This window comes from Leptopilina boulardi, unplaced genomic scaffold (genome assembly GCF_019393585.1).
Source record: "Leptopilina boulardi isolate dan_hultmark-lab unplaced genomic scaffold, ZJU_Lbou_2.1 LbouV2_278, whole genome shotgun sequence".
Classification (NCBI taxonomy): domain Eukaryota; kingdom Metazoa; phylum Arthropoda; class Insecta; order Hymenoptera; family Figitidae; genus Leptopilina; species Leptopilina boulardi.
Genome location: NW_026137838.1, coordinates 4,254,310 through 4,264,928, shown reverse-complemented (window position 1 = coordinate 4,264,928; position 10,619 = coordinate 4,254,310). Strand labels below are relative to the sequence as shown.

At 26.5% G+C, this 10,619-nt stretch overlaps 3 protein-coding genes across 5 annotated transcripts; 2 read left to right on the top strand and 1 right to left on the bottom strand.

Annotated features, from left to right (window-relative positions):
• Positions 1-79: 79 nt before the first annotated feature.
• LOC127282000 (SAP domain-containing ribonucleoprotein) lies at positions 80-1,974 on the top strand. Of its 2 annotated transcripts, none has more exons than XM_051306052.1 (7): positions 80-281; positions 415-511; positions 909-982; positions 1,058-1,306; positions 1,387-1,506; positions 1,583-1,654; positions 1,729-1,974. In XM_051306052.1, exons 1-7 carry the CDS (start codon positions 231-233, stop codon positions 1,825-1,827), a joined length of 762 nt encoding a protein of 253 aa, XP_051162009.1. In that variant the 5' UTR covers positions 80-230; the 3' UTR covers positions 1,828-1,974. The 2 variants fall into 2 exon arrangements, with proteins under 2 accessions (XP_051162009.1, XP_051162010.1); XM_051306053.1 differs by having other exon boundaries at positions 85-281; positions 924-982.
• A 630-nt stretch (positions 1,975-2,604) lies between these two features.
• Positions 2,605-7,978, bottom strand: LOC127281995 (tyrosine-protein phosphatase corkscrew-like). 2 transcript variants are annotated; one of them, XM_051306043.1, is made up of 12 exons: positions 7,737-7,978; positions 7,069-7,191; positions 6,666-6,860; positions 6,415-6,577; positions 6,218-6,330; positions 5,848-6,119; positions 5,689-5,768; positions 5,434-5,616; positions 5,187-5,363; positions 4,889-5,114; positions 4,651-4,802; positions 2,605-4,562 (listed from the first exon to the last, which is right to left on the bottom strand). In XM_051306043.1, exons 1-12 carry the CDS (start codon positions 7,748-7,750, stop codon positions 4,398-4,400), a joined length of 1,863 nt encoding a protein of 620 aa, XP_051162000.1. In that variant the 5' UTR covers positions 7,751-7,978; the 3' UTR covers positions 2,605-4,397. The 2 variants fall into 2 exon arrangements, with proteins under 2 accessions (XP_051162000.1, XP_051162001.1); XM_051306044.1 differs by having other exon boundaries at positions 7,608-7,756.
• Positions 7,979-8,159: 181 nt separating this feature from the next.
• On the top strand, positions 8,160-10,535 carry LOC127281999 (putative E3 ubiquitin-protein ligase UBR7). The gene is made up of 7 exons (XM_051306051.1): positions 8,160-8,532; positions 9,062-9,250; positions 9,320-9,469; positions 9,546-9,651; positions 9,722-9,891; positions 9,956-10,115; positions 10,181-10,535. The coding sequence occupies exons 1-7, from the start codon at positions 8,368-8,370 to the stop codon at positions 10,330-10,332; spliced, it is 1,092 nt and encodes a 363-aa protein (XP_051162008.1). The 5' UTR covers positions 8,160-8,367; the 3' UTR covers positions 10,333-10,535.
• The last annotated feature ends 84 nt before the right edge of the window (positions 10,536-10,619 follow it).

Here is a 10,619-nt window from a genome sequence, read left to right as displayed (position 1 = left end):
TGTTTTATTACTTTATCAACAAAAGGTTATTTAATTTCTTTTTCTATTATCGATAATAAAGAATTTCTCATCTTTAGTTCGGTTCAGTTCCGATTACATAGTTTCATATTTAATTGTATTTAATCTTGATTCGAGTGTGTAAAAAAAAACTATCGCCTGTATTTCCACGGAAATTTAGTGAGTAATATATACAAAATAATATATTTGAGACGGTAATTAATAACTTTAAAATGGCTGATTCGTCCTATGAGAAAGGACTATCTGAATTATCAAAGATGAAGGTATGTATTTTTGTGCAATTTGGAATGGTCAAGCCGATAACCTCAAAATTTGGCATTCCTTTTTTGTTTTAGTTTTATTATCTTTAAACATTTATTGTTTACTAATGCGTTGATAATTGTTTTTTTCTTTAAGGTCGCCGATTTAAAAGCAGAACTAAAACAACGTGGTTTACCTACTTCGGGAAATAAAAATGAATTGGTTGAAAGACTCCAATTGGCCTTGCATGGAGGTGAGTTGTAGAAAAAAGAATTATTATTATTTTTTTTTTTATTAAATTTATTTATTTCATCGATTTTCATAAATTCATAATTCTTTTGTGCTTCAAGAATATATTTCTTAAGAAATGTTAGATAGCTTTCTCGGTAGTAGTTGTATTGCTAATTTGATAAAACTTGGGTGTCAAATTTCACATAAATACGATAAAACTACAAATGAAAAACTTGTGACCTTAGGGGTTTTGTTTAAAATAATATCAGTTTCAGGTAATTTAATTTTTAAGAATTAGAAACAGGAAGTTTAATTTTAAAATAAATTTCTAGTTATAGTTTTATTGCTTCCTGTTATTGTGTTAAAATTCAATTAAATTATTTCGTTTATTGGAACATATAAAATACTCTCAGCATCAGATGCTCTTTCTTTAGATTCAACATTATCACTTGATGAAACAACTGAAGAAATACTGGATGAAGAGATATTGGGTGTAAGTTAAAATTTTCAAAAAAAATTTCTTAATTATTTACTTTTTATTATATTAATTCTTATTGACGTAATATAGGATGAGGAAATTGAAGAATTATCCAGCAAACCAGATTCTCAGGAAATTGTTGAGAAACGAAAATTATCAACAGACAGTAATAGTAATGGAGCTTCGAATGGGAAAAAAATTGTCTTAAATCGCAAAACTGTTATAGAAGATATCAAAGTTGAGGAAAAAACAGAAAAAGATAAGGAATCGCCGAAAAAGGACGAAAATGCAGTAGCGGAAAAGAAAGTTATTAAATTATCCGAGCTCAGCATGCAGGAAGTAATTATAATTTTTATCTACAGTTTTATAATGATTAAAATTTCTATTTTTTTATTATAAATTGATTTATCTTATTTTAGAGATTAGAAATGAGAAAGAGAAAATTTGGCATGCCAGCTTCTGAAACAGCAAAAAAATTAGCAAGAGCGGCAAGGTTTAATATGAATGATACAAATAGCTCGTCAATCAAAGCATCAGAAGTGAGTTTTCCATAATTTTTTTCTTTGATTTTTAATAGTTATGATCAACTATTTATTTTTAAATAAATTTTTATAGAATACATCCTACGAGACATTGAAGAAAAGACAAGAAAGGTTTGGATGCTCAGTTTCCAGTGTTATGGAAAAGGTAATAATTGCAAATATTTTTAAAACTAATAAATATTTTTTGTGAAATTTTAATTGTACATTTTGTTCCCTTAGGCTGAATTGCAAGACAGGATAGAGAAACGAAAAGCAAGATTTGGTGAAGTAAAACCAATTGATAAAGTTTTTTCTAATAAAATTAAAATAGTAAAATGATATTCAATTTTATACACCAAAATGCCAATTTAGAATCCACATAGGTGATTTAATTTTATTGAATTTCTACTTAAATATCTCAATTACAAGGAGAAATAAAAATTTCTTTATTTAATTATATTAAAATAAAAGTTTCTTTATTTTTCATCGGTGTTTTCTTTTGTAAATTTTTATTATTTTACAGTTATTATTATTATTTTTTTAATCACCTATGTTAGAATTCTAAGAAAATATATCACTTACATGACCGTACATAAATTTAATACGCTTGATATAATGTATTGTGTGAATATCAAGAGCTTTGACGAGTGTATAGAAATTTTTATAAATTTATAAATAAGTTTTTTTTTATATTTTGAACTAATTCTTAAGTGTTTTTTTTATAGAACGCGATTACTTTTTTTTTTTCATCATATATTCACAAATTACAAAATTGTATATTGTAATTCTATATTGTTCATTTAGCTCGGCTCTTTATAAACAATTTATTATTTACGTAAAACATAATTTTTAATTAATAATGAAAAATTTGTACATTTTTCTATTTTTCTTCGCTAAGCAGTATTCAAATTTAAATATTATATATATAACGGAGTTAAATAATTAGTTTTAGTTTATATTTTTTAATTACATAAGTGAACTCTATCATTGTCATTATAATTGAAAAAAAGCATTTTCAAACATTTGAATAAAATATCTCAAAAGTAATTTTTTCGTTTTAATTAAAAAAAAAAAAAAAATAGTATTAATTAAGAGGTAATAATGGAAAAACACAAGTCTGTGTGCAGCACATGTTTAATTTCTGTTAACTTAATAAAGCTTTATAAAATTTATTTTAAAGATATCACATTTACGTTTACTGCTACAAAAGTTTACAATTTATATAAGCCATTGGACAACCAAGTACAAAAATTGAAGCAGTATTATAAACTAATGTCTGACACTTTATATGCAAAATAATGCGTCCCACAAATAATAATAATAATATAATTATCATGTGCTTTTTGATTAGAAAAACAAATATTTTTCGCCCTCATATAAAATTCAATGTAATTTACTTTTTACACAATCCAAGCAAAAATATTCACTTGGTATTTTCTAGCGATATAACAAAAATATATATAATTATTTAAAAATCATAATCGAAGTCTATTTTTCTTTTCAATAATAATTTTTTTTTATGCGTACAATTTGTCGACACTTTTACAAGTGTGCACAAAGTCCAAAACAATATAATAAAATTCGAATTTTAATTACTAATAAAATAATGAAAAATAATACATAAATGAACACATTGACAAATTGCTTCCTTCATTATTCTAAATATCCTATCTACGCATTAAATATTTTCTACATTCGTAAAATTCATTACAATTTATCTCACGTTTAATTCATTTTTTTTTTCTTTTTAATTATATATAAGTATCGAAATTGAATTTTTCATGGAATAACATGAATCGTGTGCAGTGTGTTGATTTATGTATCACGTTTTACAATTTCGATAATAAAAGTAATACTTGATTGATAAAAATAAAAAAGAAACTATCAGTGGAAAATGCAGTTCTCTCTGGAATAAGTCTCTGTAAAATTTTCATTTTTTTTTTGGTACGATAAAAATTCAATTTCTGACGATTTTTTTTTTTTTTAATAATAAAATAGTTGATTGTCTTGTGTATAAATGTGAAAGAGAACTGTTTTGATGTTAATATTAAGACTGCAATAAAAATAAACTTGATAATATAAAATCTAAGTTACGCCAGTTGCAATGTATTAAAAATTAAAAAAAAGCATGCAAACGCGTAAAAATCATTTCATTAACTAAAAAAAAAAAATTATTGAATGACAACTGTTGTGGGTTAATGAAATTATAATTAAACGAGTATCACGCAAATGGAAATATAAAATTGTGATTGAAAACGTGACTTGAAAATCGTTTGATTCACGATTGTTCTAAACACATCTAAATATAATAAGCATTCTAAAAATTTGTATAATTGTCAAATTATTTCTTCATCATTGTAATTCTTCTCTTCTAATAAAGTTACATTTCTAATGAAGATCTCTTTCTTATTTGTGGCATTTCCGCCGATCGTAAGATATACAGCAACGCTAATTTCACAGCTTTTGAAAGGCTCATTGCATTTCTAATGCAACGCTCAGAACTTTGCATAATACGATACAAATGTTCGTTTTATAATAAATAAAATTTTAACAAATGGCCCGCTAGTGAATTGAAAGTAGTGTTCTTGTCTCAAATATGTAATGGCATCAAAAATTGTTTAAAAAAAAAAATTTATATATATTCGTACTATTACAAAGGCCGTATGAGATTTGTTTTAAATCTCATTATAATCTTATTTTATGAAATAAAATTTGTCAGAAGACTTAACTTATTTATAGCCATCCTGTATAGATAGAAATATTGTTTTAAATAAATAAAGTATGCAAATTCAAAGTCTGTTTCAAATATTGTGACGAACGTTTAGGAATGACATTTTTTGTTTTTTAATACATAATCACTGTGCCTCTATGACTGGCCTTAGGCCTAAAAGCGCGTAGAAATTTTATGCTCATTTCGGTTTAAGACTTCCAACCGGAGTGGGAAGATTAAAACTCAACGAATTTGAAAGCATAGTTGGCGTGGAAATTGGTGTATCTCCAAGACCTGAATTAATAGCATTCGTTTCACTTTTATAACGAATATTGGTATATTCTCGACCTAATTGTAACGATTTCTGAAATGCAGGCAATTTTCCATTATTTGATTTTAAAAGAAAAATTAGGAAATATTTAATTTTTTAAAACAATAATTTAATGAATTACCTGTTCGGCTTGCATCCGTTGCGAGACAGTTTCAATATAATGCAAAACAGCTAGGTACACGAATTTGTATTGCGCTTCAGTCTGTACCATTCCGGATCTTTGGGATCTTACCCTCTGAATGGTCCTTTGAATATCAATTTCACAATCAAGGCCTGAAACAAAAGGAAAATAAAAAACAAAATTAAAAATAAGAAAATTTTACTTTTTCTTTTAAAAATTAAATAATTTAAAAATTTACCATGTCGTTTAATTTGATCCAAAATCATATCTATGACAATAAATGTTCCCGTTCGACCGATTCCGGCGCTACAGTGTACAAGAACTGGTCCAACAGCCGTTGGAGTTTGACTACTTGGAACCCCAGTCGAAGCGGTGGCAGCGATCGATTCCTGTCTTGCATTAACGTCGTGAAGAAAATTTAACACACAACCTGGATCTGATGGAACTCCATGATCGGGCCAGGCCTAAAAATCGCATTATATGAAAATATATAGGAAAAATTATAAAAAAATTAAACATTTAAGAACATTACAAACCTGAAAATGATAATGAAAAATCTTTCTTGGCTCAGAAAAATTAGGCTTACTTCCTTGGAGAAGAAATTCTCGTAATGTATAATCTGCTGTAGAGGTGCGAGCAAGTGCTCGTACTTTCCATTCTCCGCCATATTCACTAACTTCACCTTCTTCCGGCCAATATCGAGCACATTTATTCTTAAAAAAAAGAGGAAATTTAGAAAAAAAATTAAAAATTTTAGAATTCTTGTAAGATTTTTTTTATCACCTTTCCCCTCTCAATTTCTTTTGTAGTCATTACAATAACACGAGTATTTTCCTGATAAACCATATGCCAAAAATCTTGAATTGTATTCGGTAAACATCCCTGAGTAGCTATATAACATTTATTGAATAATCCATTATCGCCAATGCCTCCCATACCAACACCGGAACCTTCTTTTTCATCATTCTACAATATTTACCAAAAATTGAAAAAAGTGTTAAAAATTAATAATAGTTTAATGATTAAAAAAAAACATACTTTGATATAATTCGCATTGATGTAGTCTGAGCCAGGAACATTTGGATCCACATCGATTAGACGAACTCTCGTGTGATCAACTAAAAAATATTTTTTTTTTTTTTTGAAATTAAAATTCCATATATTTTTAAATAGAAATTAAAATTAAAAATATCTTACATGGTAATATATTTTTATAACGATTCTTGGCTCTATTCTCAGCTCGTAATCCTTCAGTTCTCGAGAAGAGATGACGACATTCAAGTTGCTGTAATGATTCGAATTCTTCCCAAAAGCCGGCTTTTCCTTTACCCCGAACTGCTCCACCTTCTTCGCCAGTTGCTGCACCATTCCAACATAGCCATCCATTCGAACATCCATTTTCTTTATGTAATTGTCTAACTCTGCTTTCTATTCCACTGGCATTTATCCTTGTCGCGTTAAACGGTTGTCTAAAAATTTCAAAATTTTTGCTCCATATTTCTCATAGAAAAAAATAATCTCAAGGAAAAAAAATAAACAAAAAAAAAATAGGCAAATAAAATATTACCTTAGGTGAACAACACTTCCACTAGTTTCCACCATTGGATTACGTTTATAATGTTCTATAAGGTCACTGAGACTATCAAATTTTTCCCCACCTCCAACATCATATTTATTATCCTAAAAAAAAAAAATTGTAAAATATTCTTTTAGATAAATATAGTTTACAATTGAAATACAATAAAATGATTAATGGTCACTGACCTGAGATCGAATCATAACATGAGTCACACGATCATCTGTGCGTACAGATAACACAAAATCGCCAGGTTTACTCTGTGATTCACGTACAAGAAATGATCCATTTTTACCACGCTCTAACATCAATCGTTCTGCTTCCTTTGCTGATAAATGTCCATGAAACCATCTGTAATATTAATAGATTATAAATTTTTAGTTTACATTATTTTGAATTATTTTTGACTTTATTTTATATAAAAAATAAATTAAATTACCTTTCAGTCGTTGGATCAGCACAATTTAATGGATATTTTAATTCAATAACTTCACCATTTTTTTCCCTCAATTGTCCATCGTTTTCCATATAGAATTGCACCAATTCCGAAAGAGTTGCAAATTTTTCTCCACCATATAAATCATAAAAATCACCAGTATTTTGAATTTTAATATGAGTCACTTCTCCGTTTCGCCTTTAGAAAGAAATTTAAAAAAAAATATATATATATATATATATAATTTATTATAAAAGATTGTGGTTTAGAAAGTAATCTTGAACTGTCACTTGAATAAATTTTGTTCTAAAATAATTTTTGTCATTCCTTTGTCATTCACAGACAATAATAGAATTTTTATCTAATCTTGTTATAACAATATTTTATTTTTATGACATTTTTTTACCTGACAGATAAAGTGAAATCTCCAGGATTAGAAGAACTAGGCCTTGCTAAAAAAGAACTGTCATATCCACGTTCCATCAAAAGTCGTTCTGCTTCTAAACCTGATATGTTCGGATGAAACCATCTGTAATTATTTTATAAATTTTAACAAGTTTCTAATAAACTTTTTATTCTTTAAACAATTAAATTGAAATTAAATACCTAGAAATATCTAAAAACTAATTATAATCTTACACGTAAATATTAGATTTTCTTTTAAAAATAATTATCTAATATCTCTGATACTTCCTAAATTTAAAATAAATCTTTTTTCTTTTTTAAATGAATAAGTGCCGCACCTTAAAATTGCTCCAAAGAAATATTAAAGAAATTATTTTAATTAAAATAAATATTATAATAAAATTTAATGAAACATGATTGTCTGAAATAAATGCAAATCTGAGTTGACTTTTTTTTTTTAATAATTATTTTTCATCGAGCTGTAACATTTTATTTGTTATTAGCTTGTATAATTGATATAATAAAATCCTCAGAACTTACCTAATACGGAGCAGAACTAATCTACAAAGACAATAAGTGGGACTGCTCTCAAAGTGTCCGTGAATTATGATAATTACGAATTTTTTTTTTTTTTTTTTTTTTATGCAGGTACAAAAAAAAATGCCTCACCTGCGCGATGCCATGTCGTGATTACAATTACCACCTGGTAATCAATAAAACATACTGCCTTCTATAAAACAATTGGGGTTAGTTTACTTCATAAATTTGATACAGAAAGTCATCTTAGACTTGACCAATGTTCAGACATTTTCACATTTAAGAAAAATAAAAAAAAAAAATAATTTTTATAGTAGAATTTGTGAGACACTACGCCGTTCTACATAGAAACGAATCTCGTATGTAATATAAACAGGTCTATAAACTCCCCAGGGGGGAGATTATTGTTAATGACTCACGTATTGAAGAACAATGCTATTTTTTAAATTGTCCACCATAAGCGCAAAGTTCGAAAGTAGCTTACATGTGATTTTGCCTTAAGGAATTCGTAACTCAACATAACCTCTCTTAAATTCTGTTCAGTTTTTACCCAACCCTGTGCTTTCCAAAATTTCATATAAAAATTTAACTTTCTTGAATGCAAATTTAGCGTACTTAAAGTGTAAACAATATTTTTGAAATAAGTTTATCTTCGGAAAATTAATTGTATTATTTACATAGCCTAAGAGAGAAACAATTTTATTCATAGTTTTTGATATCGTTTATAGTATATTTGTAAATTACTAATATTGTTTTTATAATAATGGATTTACAAGAGAAGAATAATTCAACGGAAAAATCCGTGGAACAATGTGATGATGAGAATTCTGTAACAATGATCGATGTTCTACAAGAAGAAAATCAATTGGAAGAAGATGCTAATGCTGTTTTAGGACCAGCTGACGACAAAAATTGCACTTACATTCAAGTATGTTATTAACATATTTTTTGTTAATGAAATGAATTTTCAGTTGCATGAAATTATTGACGTTAAAATAAAAATGGTCTTATCAAATATATTTTCATATTAATTAAAATAATAAGAAAATTAATACAAGTGTGTGTGTGTTTACGTGTCAAATGTAAAAGCAATATTTCATATTAATTTTCTATTTACATTTCTTGAGATATTTATTAGTATAATAAAGATTAGGTAGAAATTTGATTAATTTTGAAGCATTTCTTCTAAATATTCAGGGATAGTAAAATAAACGTTAAAGAATCGAATCCTCAAAATATTGGCACGAATTTGTTCCAATTCGTATATTAGTCGCAAAACATGATTCATGAGGATTAATTCATTTTAATTTTAAGTGTTATTATTTTTGCCTTGTATCGTGAAAGTTCGTTCGAGAAATAATACATTTTCAGATTTAATTTTTGTTCTTCTTTGATGATCTAGAATTTTATTTAATTATCGTAATGAAAAAAAAAAATTAAATAATAATTTTACATAGGGCTACATAAGACAGGCACTTTATGCTTGTAAAACATGTCGTCCTGAAGGAACTCGAGCTGGAGTTTGTTTCGCTTGCAGTTTACATTGTCATGAAGGTCATGAATTAATTGAATTATATACTAAAAGACATTTTAAATGTGATTGTGGAAATTCAAAATTTGTCGATAAAAAATGCAATTTATATCCGGTAAGTTTTTAAAATATATATATATATTAATTTAATGATTCAAGTGTCTAATTAATTATTATTTTCTAGGTAAAGTCAAAGTTGAATGAGGAAAATAAATATAATCAAAACTTTGATGGTGTTTATTGTACTTGTATGAGGCCTTATCCAGATCCTGAAGGATTAGATAACGATGAGATGTTACAATGCGCAATTTGTGAAGATTGGTATCATTCCAAAGTGAGTATATAATAAAAATTTTATAAATATATATTTAATTTAATTTTCAATGAATTAAATATTAATTGTCTTTCAGCATCTTGGACGTGAAAAACCCGATGAAAATTCTTACGATGAAATGGTTTGCGACAATTGTATGACAAATACACCTTTCTTGTGGAATTATGCGGCAAAATATTCAAGTAATAAATTTTTTAATTTCTTACATTTAAGAAAAATAGAATTTTTAATAATTGTAAAATAATTTTTCAGTAACAAAAGATAATGATGAGGCAAATAAAACTGAAGAAACAGTTGAAGTTGAAGTAAACTTAAACAAATGTACAAGACCAACAAGTATTTCTATAGTTGAGAAAAAAGGATGTTGTTACTGGAAGGAAGGATGGAGATCTTCTTTATGTACTTGTGATGAATGCAAAAAGGTATTTATTTTTTTTTTTTTTTGCCTTAAATTTGTACTCCTTTTTAATTAAAACATTTTTTTAGCTCTATGTGGAAAACAAAGTCGAGTTTTTGATAGATCAAGCAGACAGTGTTCAAGTATATGAAGAGTCTGGTAAATTAAATAATAGAGAGTCTCACTATGAAATGGGAATGAAAGCATTAGCCTCACTTGATCATGTACAACAGGTCACTGTAATTGAAGGTAAATATTTATTTATTTCCATCATTTATTATTATTAAAAAATAAAATAATTTCCATTATTTTAGAATATAACAACATGAAAGAAAGATTAAAAGAATATCTACAAAAATTTGCCGACAATAAAAAAGTTGTTCGTGCCGAAGATATTCAAGAGTTTTTCTCTGAAATGGAACCAAACAAACGACAAAAAATTGAAATACCAAAATTTTGTCGATGAAACAATTGACTCATATACTCAAAAAACAAACAAACATTTTTTTTCTATATATTCTGAAGCTATTTCAAAATTTCAATAATTCTAAATTATTCTCTATTTAATAAATTACAATTTAATCGGTAAAAAAATATAAATAATCACACTTAATGTATGTGCTTTAAAAAAAAAAAAATTTCTAGTAATAAAATATTCTTTTAAATGTATATCTATAGAATTTTTTTTTTTTTAAATAAAATCGATAATTTTTATGACAAGGAAATAAAATTATAAATTAAAGCAATTTTTTT

What these genes read in the sequence shown, in the direction of transcription:
- LOC127282000 (XM_051306052.1), top strand. Translation starts at nt 231, where the DNA reads ATGGCTGATTCGTCCTATGAGAAAGGACTATCTGAATTATCAAAGATG. An exon ending in TGGATGAAGAGATATTGGGT is followed by an intron (nt 983 to 1,057) that starts GTAAGTTAAAAT and finishes GACGTAATATAG; the next exon opens with GATGAGGAAATTGAAGAATT. An exon ending in TTTCCAGTGTTATGGAAAAG is followed by an intron (nt 1,655 to 1,728) that starts GTAATAATTGCA and finishes TTGTTCCCTTAG; the next exon opens with GCTGAATTGCAAGACAGGAT.
- LOC127281995 (XM_051306043.1), bottom strand. An exon ending in ATGTTATGATTCGATCTCAG is followed by an intron (nt 6,331 to 6,414) that starts GTCAGTGACCAT and finishes TTTTTTTTTTAG; the next exon opens with GATAATAAATATGATGTTGG. An exon ending in AAGAAATTGAGAGGGGAAAG is followed by an intron (nt 5,364 to 5,433) that starts GTGATAAAAAAA and finishes CTTTTTTTTAAG; the next exon opens with AATAAATGTGCTCGATATTG.
- LOC127281999 (XM_051306051.1), top strand. Translation starts at nt 8,368, where the DNA reads ATGGATTTACAAGAGAAGAATAATTCAACGGAAAAATCCGTGGAACAA. An exon ending in AAAAATGCAATTTATATCCG is followed by an intron (nt 9,251 to 9,319) that starts GTAAGTTTTTAA and finishes ATTATTTTCTAG; the next exon opens with GTAAAGTCAAAGTTGAATGA. An exon ending in TTATGCGGCAAAATATTCAA is followed by an intron (nt 9,652 to 9,721) that starts GTAATAAATTTT and finishes ATAATTTTTCAG; the next exon opens with TAACAAAAGATAATGATGAG.